The sequence below is a fragment of the Argopecten irradians genome, chromosome 13 (genome assembly GCF_041381155.1).
Source record: "Argopecten irradians isolate NY chromosome 13, Ai_NY, whole genome shotgun sequence".
Lineage (NCBI taxonomy): Eukaryota > Metazoa > Mollusca > Bivalvia > Pectinida > Pectinidae > Argopecten > Argopecten irradians.
The window spans coordinates 32,393,473-32,412,365 of NC_091146.1; the positions used below are offsets into that span (position 1 = coordinate 32,393,473).

Here is an 18,893-nt window from a genome sequence, read left to right on the forward strand (position 1 = left end):
AATGGAATGTAGAAAATATTGCACATTGAAAATTATACATTTTGTAATAAAAAATAAAATAAAATTTATGGTCTCACACGAACTCCATCAATAAACACCTAAGTTCATTAAAGAGTTACCTCCCCTGACAGCAGTATGGACAGTCGGTGTCTCCATGTGACAGTGGAACTCACACCAGCTTTACAGCGCTACCTCACTGAGGCATATACTACAGTCTTATTAAGTGTTCATGGCTTGTCCAGTGTGCCGTATATAGAGGCTCTTGCATGAGTGACTTTGTGATATGAAATTTATCAAACAAGTTCAATAATTTGATATGCCACGAGCCTTTAAATGAGTGGCATATCAAATTAATCAACAAGTTTGATAAATTTCACATCACATAGTCACGAGTGTAAGATTCTATTTATCACATAACTTTTATTATTTTATTTTGTCTCTATATAAAACAGTATTTGTCTCTATATAAAACAGTAGAAGTCCGGCTCGGATGTGACGTTTCCGTCTACTGAGACAATCATGCAACATCATATATAAATTTTAACATGAAAACCTAAATGTGACGTCATAGAAGTGTTATCACACAAGTGTCTTATGATATTTATGACATGGCCGTATATATGACATGACTGGACGGCCCAGTCATATGATAAACAAATAATTTTTAATTGTTTAATTGTTTCATGGCCAGCCAGGGATATTCCAGGAAGTTCCCGGCCTGCCCTAGAATATTTTAAGATAAATTGGAGTCCTTATTAGCGACCTTTGCCGTTAACATCCTCTCTCTATCCATCTCTCTTTCCTTCTGTTCCTCCCTCTGCAGCTCTTCCTTTTGTTTCTGCTGTTGTAATTTCAAAGCTCTTTTCTAAAATAAAATGAGATAAAGATTAGGCATTTTTTTCATTCATTTCTGAAGTTTGAAGACCCAAAAATTTATAAATCAATTATTATTAATTTTGTTAATTTCCGTTAATTGGATGTTTCATGGTGTCATCCTAATTACTAAAAAGTACATAATTGATTATCACTTCGTCTAGAACGAATATACGTACCCGGCCTACTATACCTTTCAGCCGGGTACGAATTGGTCCCTATGTGTCGTAGTGGAGCACTGCCTCCGAAAATCACTCGGGCACAGTTTTCTATACTTTTTTGTAGGTTTCCAACTATTTTATGCGTATACATGCATTTACATATTATTTTTGTCCAAAACAAACATAACTACCATTCTTAATATCTACCGTACCGCTCACAAGACGTCAGATTCACAATTTGTGGACTTGCTGTATAAATTCCCTTCAGAAAGACCTTCATATATATTATGTAAAAAAATAATGCCTCGATGAAAATTTGATATTTTATGTAGTCCAGTTTTATTCTCTAGTATTTAAAAGATATCAAACAAGTACAATTAAATGCAAAGAAACGTTTTATAATGGTTTGCATAATCATTACTTTTCTCCATTAGCAGTAGTAGGCACCAATTGTAGCTTTAATGACGACACCATTTTCTGTCTAAAAGTCTTTTGAGCTACAATATTGCAGCTACACTTAGTCAAGCAGCAAATCAGCGAAATGAACCTACATTGTTAACAAAAGATACACACACCGAGGAATCTCATGTTTGTTATAACTTCATCTTATAGAGAGCTAATTAATAAACCATACATATTCTGTATTTGCAATTACAGAGTTATCTGCCCTTGCGCCTAGGTATTGATTGTGACGTCATGTGTTTGGAAGCGTAATGTCATAGTTTTCGGAGAAAACAACGTAAAATGTGCTCACAAAATAATGACGTAACAATCAATACCTACCTGCAAGGGAGCTAACTCTGTAATATGCAAAGACGGAATAAATGTTCTGTCGTTATTTTTGTTATTAGTAAACTTTTAATTTTTGTTTGGGAAATATAGCATGCCTTTAAGGGAGATGAGACCTAACACTGAGTGAGACAGGGTGAATCACCACCCTATATTATTTCTTTTGCGTAACATGAAGATTTTTATCTTGAGAAATTTTGTACAAACCTTTAGTTTAAAAGATCGCTCTGACAGCATCTGCATTTCCTTCCGGAGATTATTCAGTTTTGTATAGTACTTCTTAGCCTGGGTCATCTGTAAATAGAAATTCAATCTAAACATTCTTTCTACTCATCAGGTCAATTAGGCCCTGGTCATGACACCAGACTTAGGCATTATGACAAATAGATGTCTGGTGAAGGGCCAGAGCGCACTATTATATCAAAAAGTGGAATGAATGCAAAATGTTAAGTACAAACATTGATTTAAATATAAAATACCTGGCAACTTTGTTTACAGCACTCATGGATTGAATGCAAAATGTTAAGCAAGCTAAACATTCAGCATACTTTAGCGAGTTGTTTTGACGGCTATAGTAACAAGGATAGAATTTTCGCAATTTCAAATTCTTTGCGATATCAAATTTTCACTTCAAATTTTCGCGATTTAGCTATAAGTGGTATATATAATTTGGCTAAAACGCCAATCCACGAAAATATCAACCCCTTGAAAAATGGGCTATATGTAAATGTAGGGGGCACAGATTTCAGGATGAATCAAATCATGCTTACAGTTTCTACAAGTTCGTCCATCGCCTTACATTCCGAGAATTTTGTGTTTTCCTGTTGTATGGTTTCTATGAGGATTCCCTGGTTCTGACTGTAACAATAAGTAACTGACTGTGATCAATCTAATTAAAGTACAGTTCAATAGAGGATCTGACAACATCCCATGAAAGGTCATGTTCAGATGACCTTTATACCACTTGTACTTCAGATTAAATGCATTTTCTTCGCCTTGCTATATCAATTGAAAATGCTATTCTGTCCCAGTGCACATATACATATAGCTTTATTGTCCTCTTTGCACAAGATGACTAGGTACACGAAAATAATTCTGAAAACTTTTTCAATCAATTTTGCCTGCAGTCACGATTCTGGCAGCTGCAATCTGATTGGCCATTGCTAAAGGTCATCTGGACGTGACCCCTAATGGGATGTTGTCGGATCCTCTTATCAAACATAGTGAAAATAAGGATTTGTATTTTTATCAGAACAAGTGCTAATAATTACCTTATCACAAATAAACAAAATATGCATACATTTACATTGATATTTTACTCATTTACTCAGTTATCTATTTATTTTGGAATGTAATGCAATAATATCATCTATCATCGATTAGATATTTTGACAATGCTTAATTAGTTTATATACCATATTCTGGGCAACATGTACAACAGACAGATAGATTGATAGATAGATAGATAGAGAGAGAGAGAGAGAGAGAGAGAGAGAGAGAGAGAGAGAGAGAGAGAGAGAGAGAGGGGAAGAAGAGTGTATATAACATCAACAGATCACATGTTCTTTACAATCCTTGAGACATGTTTTGTGTGAAGTATAACCAAAATGAGACTTTGTGCCATCCAGTACAGTCGACACTTAAAATACTATCACAATCATAACTCATGATGTTAATGCTGACAAGCGAATGTAAATATTCTGAGTTATCTTACAGGATTTCGTTGAGTGAGGATTTGGCTTTTTGTAGATTGGGGAGGTAGTGGCCAAGTGTTCCCACTGTCAATTGTTCAATGATGGCCGGATCTATGTCATCATCTTCATCTGTAAAATATGTTTTTATTATACGTCAAATTAAAATACACAGACATTTCTGGTTATTTTAAACTTCAAAATTTAACAAAAGAAAACAAATTAATCAATACTTCAGAAATTTTATAAAATATTTGTGTGTATCTATATATAGCTATTTCAAATGTACCAAATTATGTGAGTAAATATTCAATCTAATTGAAATTAAACTTGTGATTCTGCTTCGCTACAATGTTCTACAATACATTCCAATACAAGGTCTAACAAGTTCTTCTTCGGGGTCACCTCAGCATGACCCTGGTCTAGAATTGGAACACCTCGGGATGTATTGTTAGCCTTTTATACTTCCGAGAGAATTAACCACACCGAAGATTCTGTAGGCCTGGCGCTGATTGGTTAACCACAGGGGTCATGCTGAGGTGACCCCGAAGAAGGAGTTGTTAGATATTGTATTGGAGCTGAGCATATCGTAGAACATCGAAGTGATGCGGAATTATAAGTCTAATTTTAATTATATTGGTACATAATTATGTATATAGAGGATCTTACATGAGTGGCTATGTGATATGAAATTTATCAGACAAGTTTAATAATTTGATACACAACAAGCTTTTAAATTTCTTATCACATAGACACGAGTGTAAGATTCTATTTATCAGATAACTTTTATTAATAGAAATATACGTAAAACTTTAGATTATGTCTCTATATAAAACAGTAGAAAACAGGCTCCGATGTGACGTTTCCGTCTACTAAGACATTCATGCGACGTCATATATATATTATAGACTACCTGTGACGTCACAATAGTGTTATTACACATGTGTCTTAAGATATTTATGACATGGCCGTAAGACATAGCTGGACGTGCCAGTTATGTGATAAAAGTATATTAACCATATCTTAAATTGTTAGAGTGTGTGGTATCATTTTGAAAAGATGATATTGGGTATGTCTCTGGGACATACGTTGATAACTAAAAACATTTGTATTGGGTGGAATCCTAGAGTACATGCACAGTAGAGTTGTGTAATATTTAGGAATACTGAATAAATTGAACTGTTAGTAGACTTACTGAAACAAACTGGCTAATGACCACTAAAATGTCATAATGAACCATTCCCGTGCTTGAATTTGAAGAGTTAAAATGTGTCTTCAGTGGTGAATGAGTTTAGTAAAGATATGCTTACCTTCATCTTCTTTATTGATGTCGTCATTGTTTGTATCGTCTTTATTTTCAACAATGTTCGCAACATCTTTATCTTGTTGATTTCCATCTTCGGACAAATTTGGGATTACCTCCCCTTCTTGACTTTCTTCTCCGCTCATGGATAGGCCTATGAAGATTAACTATAATTTCAGTATCATTTGAACATTTATCAATTTAATGATTTTGAAATGGACACTTTTTCTACGTCAGATGCGTGTACAGATAGCTATACATGTATTTATACAAAAATACATAAAAGTTGGATAAAAGTCTTCTGATATATATATACTTGTCAACTAAATTCAAATTTCTCAGGGTGGAGAAAGTGTGTGAACAACATTTCTTAACTGAATCAAGCATCAGGTTTGATACAAATTTTGTTTTCTCATATTTTTTCGCCCTTTCAAATTGATACATTTTGACATCACTTCATTTAACTTTTTTATCAAGTCAAAGCAGCTTTGTATCCCAGATATTTAATTGTGCAAGGGACACTGAATTTATTTCGTTAGTAATCTTTTTATCCCCTTGTGCTGTGTTTGTGCGTATTTGCGTCAATGTGATCGTATCTGCATTGATACCAGATTATAGGATTAATTGTAAGATATTGAAAAGGTTTTCCTGTAAGAGCTATGTGAGGAGAAAATGCGGATTCGAACTGAGCGGGACCTCCAAACACTAGTTGAATGCTCAACCAACTGAGCTACCTGGTCACCAATGATCGAACCAGTCCAATCTGGCTACATTCCTTCCTCCATTTTTTCCAAGTCTTCGCCATCAAAGACTTAATTACGAGACCCTTATAACACCACCATGGATATTTTAGTTGGGCGCCAAGTTTTTAACAGGCCTAGAGAGAAGAAAATGTAGCAGCCAGAAAAGGATTCGAACCCGGGACCTCTGAACACCAGTCGAATTAATGCTCTACCATTGAGGTACCTGGTCGATGATCGACCAAATTTAATACTGCTACCTTCCTAAAGATTTCAATAAAATCCTGGTTCAAGTGAATTGATGGTGGTATTTTATATTGCAACTGAAACCTGTTTACATAATTATTAGAATTTCAGAGACTTGTGAAGACTACTTGCTCTTTTTCCCCTGTATACATTGAAAATTTTCAGATACTTGTTTCTGTACGACATTACTGTTACATTAAAAAATCCTCAAAATCCAGATGAATGTCAGACCACAGGAGTTTGAAGTTGTGTCAATAATATAATTTTTACATTGCTACTTATATATTATTGACAGAACGTCAAACTCCTGTGGTCAGACCTAACTAGAACCGAAAAATGAAAGTATAAATTGTGGTCACCATGTGTTATTTATTGCAATGTTGTGAAAACAAATAGCCTACAATTGTATGATAAAGTGACATGATGTAGTTATGTGATTAGTTTTGTTGATACCGCCTGTACAAACATCATGATGTTGTTTACCTTGCGTCAAAACTTCCCCTCCTACCCGGTCAGTGAAGGATGGTTAGGGAATGGGAGTAACGTCCCTTTGTTACTTTTACTTTACCTTATTACCAGTAGGTCGTCTGCAAAATATTACACAAATATATTCTATTTTTGCATTTCTGATATATTGTTATTGTTTTTTAAGTCATATATAATGTAACGTTTCAAATATTTGGTTAATAACGCGAACAAAATCATATAAAAGAGGTAAAATCATTCGAAGTCACTTGTGAAAGGGGTAGACTTCATGAAGCGACATCTACATCCGATCAAATATGGCGACAGAAAACATATTTGGAACCGGCGAGTTATGGAGAAATGGACCGGCACCTGGTTCCTTATATCAATTTCCCGGTAATACGTCATCTCAAACGAGCTCACAACTTGGGCCAGCAAAACGTACTATGTAAGTTTATCAAAGATTATGTTGTCGACAAACAAAACTTCACAAGTTCGAGTTGACTGTTGTGCTGAATCACGACCCCCCCCTCAATGAAAAATGTATTGCGTACGGAGAAAAGAATATCTACTAGCGATGTGTGCCAGTTCTTCTTTAGTCGTAAATTCCTCCTGCATATGAGCACCTCCTGGGATGGAGTCAAAACAGTTGATGCGAGAATCTTCCACCACTCAAGCCAGTCTCGTGCTTTAGTACTGTACAGTAAGGTAAATAATTATATATATAAGCATAAGTATATACACACACATACAGTGAAACCTCGATGTATCGAAGTTCAAGGGACCGTCAGAAAAACTTCGAAACATCGAGACTTCAAATTATTCGTGGTTGAAATTAGACCGATGTTTTTTTTTACCATGACCAACTGTGGTAGTTGTGTACATGTCGTCTCCGTTCCGTAAACTTTATAATCATTGTATTTACCACAAGCAAAACAAAATAAAAACGAAGTATGCAATTAATCACATGTATTGCTATCGTTAGCAATACATACATATATTATAAACAAGACTTACGTGTACTAGGCCTAACCCATGTACAAGTGTTCGTTTGGTGACTATTTAAGCGATGGTTAATATATATTACGGAATGAATATAAAAACGAAAACACGTTGTAAAAACGAAACTAAAAAGGAGGAACCGAAAGCGCTACAACACCTACAAAATACTTCGATTTAGAATGATCGATTTGCTCCAGTATTTATGCCAAAGTTGTGCAATGTAACAGTTTTGAGTATGAGTTACTAATAATGTGATTCGCTATTTACCGTTCTGTAAATTCTACAAACCGCTACCAATGGCGGCGGCGAACATTAAAAACGACTAACTGTATCTTTGCTAATGATTTAATAACGCAGCTTGTAAAAACAATGCACCGGGTATCGGTCTGATTTGTGTTAGGGTAGGAATGCCAACGGTGGGTTATGCAAGCACAAGGTATTGAGCATAACAAGCGGAAATCTATATAGGCACAGTTCATACGCATCAAACAGTTCATAACACAAAGTGCAGGCAAATATTACCAATGCAGTATGGAAATTGGTGGGAACCGTCTAATCCCTATTGAGATTCCTCCTCGATACTCTTTCATATAAGGAAGTTTGATAGATGTCTCTCGTTGGAATCCCTACTGGAGCCTTTTAAACTTTATTCTGGAAAATCAAGTCAGGTTGACCTACCTCTTGTAAGGGTCTAGCAGGTATATGCGGTATAGTCCTGCATTTGAGTAACAGCCCTCTATTTGAGGGATAAATTTGTTACTCAAATGAAGGATTCTGTGAAATGAAAATGGTTAAAATTGTTTTAAAAATTTGTATCAAAAAAGGGCTTCATAATTTTCAGATAGCCATATATAACTAATTGAAAACTTTCTGTTTTTGTTTATGAACTATTGATTTCTGTTATCTCAATTTGTAATAATGTGACAATTTAGGTGCTCTTTATAGACTACAGTGCATATATGGGCATCAGGGAAATTTAGTGCAAATGTCATGGTTGATTGACTTTTACCTGTGTTCTATTTTTAGTCCAATAGTAAGCAATAGAGGTGATTTTGTTTGTGACTTAATTATAAGCTTTTACAAACATTTAGATAATGAAATTTGTTTCCATTTGAGTAATAATGTGGCAAGTTGTATTAGTGATGATGCCATATAAAAATTATGATGCCCTTTTTGATGACAATGTTTCAATCAACTTTATCATTTTTAGGTCATCTGACCCTATAGTCATCATGTTTCGTCGTCGTCGTCGCCGTCCGCCGTCCGTCCGCGTGCGTTAACTTTTCACATTTTGAACTTCTTCTCAAGTTCTACCGGTGCGATTTGACTGAAACTTGCATGAAATGATCCTGACATGGTCCCGACAAAGTGTTGTTATTTTTCGGGTCGATCCGAAATCCAAGATGGCCGCCACAGCCGCCATCTTGAAAACACATTTTGAACTTCTTCTCAAGTTCTACCGGTGCGATTTGACTGAAACTTGCATGAAATGATCCTGACATGGTCCCGACAAAGTGTTGTTATTTTTCGGGTCGATCCGAAATCCAAGATGGCCGCCACAGCCGCCATCTTGAAAACACATTTTGAACTTCTTCTCAAGTTCTACCGGTGCGATTTGGCTGAAACTTGCATGAAATGATCCTGACATGGTCCCGACAAAGTGTTGTTATTTTTCCGGTCGATCCGAAATCCAAGATGGCCGCCACAGTCGCCATCTTGAAAACACATTTTGAACTTCTTCTCAAGTTCTACCAGTGCGATTTGGCTAAAAATTGCATGAAATGATCCTGACATGGTCCCGACAAAGTGTTGTTATTTTTCGGGTCAATCCGAAATCCAAGATGGCCGCCACAGCCGCCATCTTGAAAACACATTTTGAACTTCTTCTCAAGTTCTACCGGTGCGATTTGACTGAAACTTGCATGAAATGATCCTGACATGGTCCCGACAAAGTGTTGTTATTTTTCGGGTCGTTTTGAATTTTTGAACTTCTTCTCAAGTTCTACCGGTGCGATTTGACTGAAACTTGCATGAAATGATCCTGACATGGTCCCGACAAAGTGTTGTTATTTTTCGGGTCGATCCGAAATCCAAGATGGCCGCCACAGCCGCCATCTTGAAAACACATTTTGAACTTCTTCTCAAGTTCTACCGGTGCGATTTGACTGAAACTTGCATGAAATGATCCTGACATGGTCCCGACAAAGTGTTGTTATTTTTCGGGTCGATCCGAAATCCAAGATGGCCGCCACAGCCGCCATCTTGAAAACACATTTTGAACTACTTCTCAAGTTCTACCGGTGCGATTTGGCGAATGAAACTTGCATGAAATGATCCTGACATGGTCCCGACAAAGTGTTGTTATTTTTCCGGTCGATCCGAAATCCAAGATGGCCGCCACAGTCGCCATCTTGAAAACACATTTTGAACTTCTTCTCAAGTTCTACCGGTGCGATTTGGCTAAAAATTGCATGAAATGATCCTGACATGGTCCCGACAAAGTGTTGTTATTTTTCGGGTCGATCCGAAATCCAAGATGGCCGCCACAGCCGCCATCTTGAAAACACATTTTGAACTTCTTCTCAAGTTCTACCGGTGCGATTTGACTGAAACTTGCATGAAATGATCCTGACATGGTCCCGACAAAGTGTTGTTATTTTTCGGGTCGATCCGAAATCCAAGATGGCCGCCACAGCCGCCATCTTGAAAACACATTTTGAACTTCTTCTCAAGTTCTACCGGTGCGATTTGGCTGAAACTTGCATGAAATGATCCTGACATGGGCCAGACAAAGTATTGTTACATCTCTGGTTGATCACAAATCGAAGATGGCTACCATGACACTATATCTAATTAATTTCCTATATGTTAAGGCCCTTGGGCCTCTTGTTTGAAATAAAATTTGTTGAAAGAAATTGAAAATGATCCTGACATGGTCCTGACAAAGTGACACCATATATAATTAATTTTACTATTGCCAAGGTAGTCAGATGACCGTTAAGGCCCTTTGGGCCTCTTGTTATTTTTCAGGTGTTCTGTGACACACCTGTTTATAACCTTCAAAATACAGTAAAATAGTGTCACAACTTGGATATATGACATTTCGGTACGGACAAAAGCCCCCCGGACTAGCTGCAATATTGTAGCTCAAAAGACTTTTAGACAGAAAATGGTGTCGTCTTTAGAGCTACAATTGGTGCCTATTACTGCTAATGGAGCAAAGTAATGATTATGCAAACCATTATAAAACGTTTGTTTGCATTTTTTCGTACTTGGTTGATATCGCCAATCTACTAGGCAATAAAACTGAACCACATAAAATATCAAATTCTCATCGAGGCATTATTTTTTTTACATAATACATGTGGAGGTCTTTCTGAAGGGTATTTATACGGCAAGTCCACAAATTGTGAATTTGACTTCTTGTGAGCGGTAAGGTAGATATTAAGAATGGTAGTTATGTTTGTTTTGGACAAAAACAATATGTAAATGCATGTATACCCATTAAATAATTGGAAACCTACAAAAAAGAATAGAAAATTGTGCCCAAGTGATTTTCGGAGGCAGTGCTCCACTACGACACATAGGGACCAATTCGTACCCGGCCGAAAGGTATAGTAGGCCGGGTACGTATCTTCGTTCTACCCCCGGACATAAGCCCCTAGGACAAAAGTCCCCTGGACAAAAGCCCCTCCATACTAATGAAAAAGAGGACAAAAGCCCCTTCAGTTTTAGGTCATCTGTCCGGTCAGGATGACCTATAGCCTTCATGCTTCGTCCGTCGTTGTGCGCCGTCCGTAAACTTTTCACATTTCAATCTTCTTCTCAAGTTTGACCAGTGGGATTGAGCTGAGACTTACCTGAAATGATCCTAAGATGGTCCCGACAAAGTGTTCTTATTTTTCGGGTCGATCCGAAATCCAAGATGGCCGCTACAGCCGCCATCTTGAAAACACATTTTGAACTTCTTCTCAAGTTCTACCGGTGGGATTTGGCTGAAACTTGCATGAAATGATCCTGACATGGTCCCGACAAAGTGTTCTTATTTTTCAGGTTGAATCGAAATCCAAGATGGCCGCCACAGCCGCCATCTTGAAAACACATTTTGAACTTCTTCTCAAGTTCTACCAGTGCGATTTGGCTGAAACTTGCATGAAATGATCCTGACATGGTCCCGACAAAGTGCTCTTATTTTTCGGGTCGATCCGAAATCAAAGATGGCCGCCACAGCCTACATCTTGAAAACACATTTTGAACTTCTTCTCAAGTTCTACCGGTGCAATTTGGTTAAAACTTGCATGAAACGATCCTGACATGGTCCTGACAAAGTGTTGTTATTTTGCGGGTTTATATAAAATCCAAGATGGCCACCACAGCCGCCATCTTGAAAACACATTTTGAACTTCTTCTCAAGATCTGCCGGTGCGATTTAGCTGAAACTTGCTTGAAATGTTCCTGACATGGTCCTGACAAAGTGTTCTTATTTTTCAGGTTGAATCGAAATCCAAGATGGCCGCCACAGCCGCCATCTTGAAAACACATTTTGAACTTCTTCTCAAGTTCTACCAGTGCGATTTGGCTGAAACTTGCATGAAATGATCCTGACATGGTCCCGACAAAGTGCTCTTATTTTTCGGGTCGATCCGAAATCAAAGATGGCCGCCACAGCCTACATCTTGAAAACACATTTTGAACTTCTTCTCAAGTTCTACCGGTGCAATTTGGTTAAAACTTGCATGAAACGATCCTGACATGGTCCTGACAAAGTGTTGTTATTTTGCGGGTTTATATAAAATCCAAGATGGCCACCACAGCCGCCATCTTGAAAACACATTTTGAACTTCTTCTCAAGATCTGCCGGTGCGATTTAGCTGAAACTTGCTTGAAATGTTCCTGACATGGTCCTGACAAAGTGTTGTTACATCTCTGGTTGATCCCAAATCGAAGATGGCTACCATTACACGATATCTAATTAATTTCCTATATGATTATTGCCAAGGTAATCAGATGACCGTTAAGGCCCTTGGGCCTCTTGTCATTTCACAGAATCCTGCATTTGCATAACAAAATTGTCCCTCAAATACAGGGTAATCCTGCATATACGGGAGTGTCCCCAATCTGTCCATTACAGAAATAACCCAACTGCATAGGTTCCCATACTGGCACACATCGCTAGTGGAGATATTTTTCTATGAAAACGCACATATATTATTTAGTGACATGTATTGAAAACAAAGAACTATCTCATTTTGTAAATCTTGTTCGATCGCTACTTTGAGCAGCCATTTTGAAAGTCCCTCCACTGTCATGTAACCATTATAGTCTGTTTCAATAAAATTTATTACCTGTATAACCTTATTCCATTCAATGTAATAGACATCATCATATTAAAACATCATTAATTTAAGTTAAATACTGTTTGTATAATATTATGATCATGAGCTGTACATTTTCAGGGCTCCTACTGTAACTGGTACCTCAGTATTAGGCCTCAAGTTTAATGGAGGCGTTATCATAGCAGCAGACATGCTTGGTTCATATGGATCTTTGGCTCGATACAGGAATCTCTCTCGAGTACTCAAAGTCAACGACAGTACTGTGATTGGTTGTGGTGGGGACTACGCCGACTTTCAGTTTCTTAAATCCACTATAACCCAAAGAGTGTAAGTATTTGTGTCAAATACATAAAAAATGGTACCACTGTATGGAAAGTATTTGTCGTCTTACACCAAAAATATGAGCCTTTTCAATTTTGATTTTCAGTCATTTTTGGGGACTTAAAATTTCTAAATATAATGAATCTACTTATTTAGGAGTTCACTAGAGGTGCATGTATAATGTAAGCTTCATCATTTATTTATTTTCTTGTCATAGTTTATGCAACAGTTGTATGATAAATATAAAGAATTTACGACCAAAGCCTTCAGATTCGATAAAAAATATGGAGATTTACAGGACTTGTCTAGATGAGTTCTGCCAACTTCTGGTGTTGAACACTCTCTATTTCTATGTTGTGGGACTTGTCAAAATTTGAAAATCAGTGTTCTGGATTCGCTTTAAATCCTACGTAAATAAACTAATATCTTACAGTATAGACGAGGAATGTTGGGATGATGGTTTCCAGTACACCCCAAAGTCTCTCTTCTCCTGGATGACCAGAGTTATGTACAACCGCAGATCGAACTTTGACCCTCTATGGAACACATACATTGTCAGTGGAATGCAGGACGGTGAGCCGTAAGTACAAGTAAAATTATCCAACTTTGAAAATTTTGTGTTAGTCCTGGTGGAAAGGTGGGCATGGCTCACAAATTCACAATTTGATAATTTTTTTCTAAATCTGGATCAATGAAAAGATGAAGTTTGTCCTATATTTCATAATAATTAATTTGTTTTGATGTTAAATCCGACATTCTGATTGGCAGATTATTTTTCTTCATAACGCTATGAAGAAAAAAATCCCAGAATTGTATGAAAACCTGATGTTATTGTAACAAAATGATAGAGAAATCGGTAATGAGTAATTGATTTTGAAAAATAAAGGAATAGAATAGTCGTAGATAGAATACTGGTTTAAATGTATGAAGTAGTCAGAAAAATTAATAATAAATGTTGATGTCTTTATTTTTAAATTTCTTGGGTTATAAAGTAAATTTTGTTTACAAACAAAAATTCTTTCATACCCTGATGACATTAAAAACTAATAATCTCAATGCTTACATGAAAAAAAAATTGTGATTATGTCTTTGAAACTACACTAGATTTCTTGGTTACATAATCAGCTTGAGATGGCTTATGAAGCGAACATTTATTATTACAATTTTCAGGTTCCTTGGTTACGTAGATAAGATTGGGGTTGCTTTTGAAGCTAACATTTATAATAATATTTTTCAGATTCCTTGGTCACATAATCAGATCAGGATGGCTTATGAGGCTAACATTTATTATAATATTTTTCAGATTCCTTGGTTATGTAGATAAGATTGGGGTGGCTTATGAAGCACCTACTGTTTCTTCAGGCTACGGATCATACATTGCCCAGGTAAGGATTAGAAGACTCTTTAAATGTGGATATGAAGGAAAGAGATATTCTACTGGAAGGTCACAAAATGTTTAAAAAACCCGAGCCATGCAAGAGTAATTTCCTGTCATATATCAACCTTTTGTGATCCTGAGGGTAGAATATCCCTAATCCTTATATCCACATATGGAAGAGTATTTTTCTCTCATACATCAATGTTTTGTTTCAATTTTACAACTCTGATATTTTGCCATTTTGAAATTAGTATGGAAAAATAAAACATGAAAGTAAATTATCCATATATGAAAATTAAGTGATGTTTAAATCACAGATCCTGTTGTTTACATCTTTTACAGTAAAACTTTATGAAAAAATTGTTCAATTTTATTTAGAAAATAGTAATTTATATTGGCGTTATCAGCTGACGTGAATGTCTTGTGTAAGACCAGTCGGGCACTCCAGTTTCGCCCACACTAAGACCCCTTGCACGCTTACATCCAAGTCAACGAGAGTGATAAGTTGTATAACTTGTTTCTCAATCGATGTAAAATAAATTAAGTTTATATTTATTTTATTTACCAGCAAATGTTACACCCATAGGTATGAGAGATACAGAACATACATTTGATGCAAAGTTCAGAATTTTTAAATGCATTTTTACATAGTAAATGCGTTCAATAACAAACACACTTACAATAAATTGATGATAATAACATTTTCATTCTCTGCCAATCTTAAAGGTTCCTTATGCTTGTGTTATGAGTATTGTGTTTATGCTTGTGTTATGAGTATTGTGTTTATGATAAAATTAGTCCCCAGAGATTCTTTATAACCATTTACTGTATAAGAACAAGCATTATTTACTGTGACACTGTAAACATATTTATTTTAGTGTTAGTTTTATTTTAGTGGTAGTTTTATTTTAGTGTTAGTGGTAGTTTTATTTTAGTGTTAGTTTTATTTTAGTGTTAGTTTTATTTTAGTGTTAGTGTTAGTTTTTTTTTAGTGGTAGTTTTATTTTAGTGGTAGTTTTATTTTAGTGTTAGTTTTATTTTAGTGGTAGTTTTATTTTTAGTGTTAGTTTTATTTTAGTGGTAGTTTTATTTTTAGTGGTAGTTTTATTTTTAGTGGTAGTTTTATTTTAGTGTTAGTTTTATTTTAGTGGTAGTTTTATTTTTAGTGGTAGTTTTATTTTAGTGGTAGTTTTATTTTAGTGGTAGTTTTATTTTAACGTGTTTTGCTCTATCTTTGAAGACTGATTCATGTACACTGCTGAATTTTATACAAGTGCACCTCCGGTATTGAACCACCGAATTGCGGTAATTAAACAAACAACAAAACATTGTAAGATATCTTAATTGACAACATTGAAATTTCAGAAATAAACCAATTTTCTTTATTTTGCATACCTGGTGTAAATTATTCCTATGTTTAGTCCTGTAAAAGAAGACAATTTACATTAGTTCTTCACATTCTTCAAATAAGTTTTGGTTTGTGTTTTCAGCCTCTGCTGAGGGATGCCTATGAGAAAAACCCAAACATGACCATGGCGGAGGCTGAACAGCAGATAGAGAGATGTATGAAAGTACTTTTCTACAGAGATGCTCGCTCACTAAATAAGGTAAGGAGAATTACTAGAATCGTTCAATTCAGTGAAGGTGTAACATAACCTTGAAGCAAAATATGGCATAAAAGTATTGTTCTACATTCCGTCTGTCAGTGCAGGTTATCTGGATTTTATTGTACAAAAGCATAAAAAATGGCTTATTTTGCTTCCTGTGAACTATACCCCGGTAAGGGTAATACGCAGGAAATTACAGTACAGATTATTAGGATATTATTTTGTACATAATAATGCTTCTCCATGATTTCGTTTTAGTATGAGGTGGCTGTTGTGACAAAAGACGGGGCCATGATCAAGTCTAATGTAGAGGCCAAGGCCAACTGGGAAATCGCACATCTAATCAAGTGAGTTGTCTATATCTGTTCGAGTTTTTAACTTTCTCCTTAAGTAAATTCCAAAAGCTTACAGATTCCTCACTGTCAACAGATCAACAGAGTATAGATACTTTTTATCATGTTGACAATTATTGCTGTTCAATCGTGAAATTAACACAAAAATATATATAAAATGATTTGTGTTGCTTTTGTTTTCTGCGCAATCAGTACTTTATTCTTTTCTTATTCTCCAAGGATTTTTTTTTCCGAAATGCCCTCAATTATTTTGAATATTCAAATTTTCAGTGATGGTAATGGTGTAAAAAAGTAACTTTTTTACCATTTGTCAGAGGTACAGCATCTTTAAGATAACTATGCAATGTCTAATGAAGAAATATTTCCTAAAAATAATTTTTTAAGTATCATGTTAGTAATTTTATCTATATTTTTTTTCTGTTTTAATAAGAATATAATCACTTAGTTTTATCTTACTTTTTCAGGGGTTATGAATGATCACTGCTGTTTGAATTAAGAAAATGTGTGCAGTACCTTATCTGTAAAGAATGGACCAAGATCTAACATCAATATCTCAACTGTGAAATTCGAATCTTTCAGACATTTATTCTGTGATTTAAGGACAATTTTGGAGACTGATTGGGTCTTTACGACAGTTAACTGCAGCAGTGCTAAAATCTATTTCAAGTGCTAAATAGAATGACAGAATATGTTTTGATATCAATGCCAATACCAGTAGTTGATACTATACATTGTATGACTGGTGAGTGTTTGTGAGAGAATGCGTTAGTATCGGAATAAAAGTATGATGTATGATCTGATGGTATTTAGAGTTGTGTTTTATTTGTTGCTCACCTATAACTTACTTTTGCGACTTCTAATTTTCACGATTTCCATTCCAATACAAGTTTACAAGTATTAACATACTCAGATTTAAAATTTATATAAAGAAAAATACTGTAGATATTAATTCGCGGAGATTCACTTTCGCAAAAATACTTGAATCACGAACTTTGTGAAAATAAATCGCATGTGAAAGAAAGTTGGTTTACAGGATTCGCCGCTAAAATCTCGCAATGGACTGGTCTAGTCTCTGATTGAGAAGGGTCTAAATATGTCTTCAGGGGTGAATGAGTGAAGATGCCCTGTAACGTTGAACTTTATTAGCGTTCTTGCCCTACTGAGTCTGTTTTGTAGTGAGATACATATCTATCCCATGTGACAATCTCTATTGTAAGATGTGTAAACATCTACAGTGGCTCATTGGTCATCTCCAAACTCTCTTGATTCTGATTGGCTGCAGGTGCCTTTCATTTTCGACCTACTTTTCATAGCCCATTTTTAGCCCACCATCATCAGATGGTGGGCTATTCAAAATCGCTTTTTGTCTGTGGTCCGTCGTCCGTCCGTTAACAATTCTTGTTATTGCTATTTCTCAGAAAGTGCTGAAGGGATCTGTCTCATATTTCATATGTTGGTTCCCCTAGGGCCCTAGTTGTGCATATTGCATTTTGGGACCAATCGGTCAACAAGATGGCAGCCAGGCAGCCATCTTGGATTTTGATAGTTAAAGTTTGTTATCGCTATTTCTCAGAAAGTACTGAAGGGATCTGTCTCAAATTTCATATGTAGGTTCCCCTAGGGCCTTAGTTGTGCATATTGCATTTTGAGACCAATCCGTCAACAAGATGGCCGCCAGGCAGCCATCTTGGATTTTGATAGTTAAAGTTTGTTATCGCTATTTCTCAGAAAGTACTGAAGGGATCTGTCTCAAATTTCATATGTAGGTTCCCCTAGGGCCTTAGTTGTGCATATTGCATTTTGAAACCAATCGGTCAACAAGATGGCCGCCAGGCAGCCATCTTGGATTTTGATACTTAAAGTTTGTTATCGCTATTTCTCAGAAAGTACAGAAGGGATCTGTTACAAATTTCATATGTAGGTTCCCCTAGGGCCCTAGTTGTGCAAATTGCATTTTGAGACCAATCGGTCAAGAAGATGGCCGCTAGGTAGCCATCTTGGATTTTCATAGTTAAAGATTGTTATCACTATTTCTCAGAAAGTATTGAATGGATCATTCTCAAATTTCATAAGTAGGTTTCCCTAGGACCCTAGTTGTGCATATTTCAATTTGGGACCGATTGATCAACAAAATGGCCGCCAAGGAGCCATCTTGGTTTTGATAGTTGAAGTTTGTTACTGCTATTTCTCAGAAAGTACTGAAGCAATCTGTCTCAAATTTTATATGTAGTATTTTTGAAAAAAGTTTGAAAAGCAGAGAAAAGATCCCTCTTTCCATTGTCAGACATAGATCATTCTTTGGTGGGCGCCAAGATCCCTCTGGGATCTCTTGTCTTAAATTGTATTTATAACATTTACTCGCTTGGCTGAGAGGATATCACAAAACACGTTGCCGCCAGCTTCCGTCTTTTTAAACAAGACTTCCGGTTCATCCAAATTCGGGATTACATAATATACCATTGAAGGGAGATAACTCGTACGACCTTATTACATAATCATCCACCTAGCCATACCATAACCATATCAACAAAACAGTATATTGTGGTCCGCTTTGCTGAATCTAGACGTTAAACAAATGATCGCCACGGGGTAAATATAAGATAAAAAAAGTTTCCCAATAAGTGACTG

General features: G+C 36.1%; 2 protein-coding genes across 2 annotated transcripts; one reads left to right on the forward strand and one right to left on the reverse strand.

Annotated features, from left to right (window-relative positions):
• Positions 1–454: 454 nt before the first annotated feature.
• On the reverse strand, positions 455–6,352 carry LOC138305890 (biogenesis of lysosome-related organelles complex 1 subunit 6-like). The gene is made up of 6 exons (XM_069246158.1): positions 6,287–6,352; positions 4,825–4,971; positions 3,538–3,646; positions 2,594–2,681; positions 2,031–2,117; positions 455–865 (listed from the first exon to the last, which is right to left on the reverse strand). Exons 2-6 carry the CDS (start codon positions 4,961–4,963, stop codon positions 734–736), a joined length of 555 nt encoding a protein of 184 aa, XP_069102259.1. The 5' UTR covers positions 4,964–4,971; positions 6,287–6,352; the 3' UTR covers positions 455–733.
• A 204-nt stretch (positions 6,353–6,556) lies between these two features.
• Positions 6,557–17,062, forward strand: LOC138306015 (proteasome subunit beta type-4-like). Its single transcript, XM_069246337.1, has 7 exons — positions 6,557–6,716; positions 12,727–12,933; positions 13,361–13,507; positions 14,231–14,312; positions 15,796–15,912; positions 16,171–16,259; positions 16,730–17,062. The coding sequence occupies exons 1-7, from the start codon at positions 6,586–6,588 to the stop codon at positions 16,740–16,742; spliced, it is 786 nt and encodes a 261-aa protein (XP_069102438.1). The 5' UTR covers positions 6,557–6,585; the 3' UTR covers positions 16,743–17,062.
• Positions 17,063–18,893: the final 1,831 nt, after the last annotated feature.

Excerpts from the sequence above, each read along its gene's own strand:
- LOC138305890 (XM_069246158.1), bottom strand. The coding sequence starts at position 4,963 with ATGAGCGGAGAAGAAAGTCAAGAAGGGGAGGTAATCCCAAATTTGTCC. Across the intron at positions 2,682-3,537 it reads TCCTCACTCAACGAAATCCT|TCAGAACCAGGGAATCCTCA; the intron begins GTAAGATAACTC and ends TTATTGTTACAG. Across the intron at positions 2,118-2,593 it reads TGGACGAACTTGTAGAAACT|ATGACCCAGGCTAAGAAGTA; the intron begins GTAAGCATGATT and ends TTCTATTTACAG.
- LOC138306015 (XM_069246337.1), top strand. The coding sequence starts at position 6,586 with ATGGCGACAGAAAACATATTTGGAACCGGCGAGTTATGGAGAAATGGA. Across the intron at positions 6,717-12,726 it reads GGGCCAGCAAAACGTACTAT|GGCTCCTACTGTAACTGGTA; the intron begins GTAAGTTTATCA and ends GTACATTTTCAG. Across the intron at positions 15,913-16,170 it reads ATGCTCGCTCACTAAATAAG|TATGAGGTGGCTGTTGTGAC; the intron begins GTAAGGAGAATT and ends ATTTCGTTTTAG.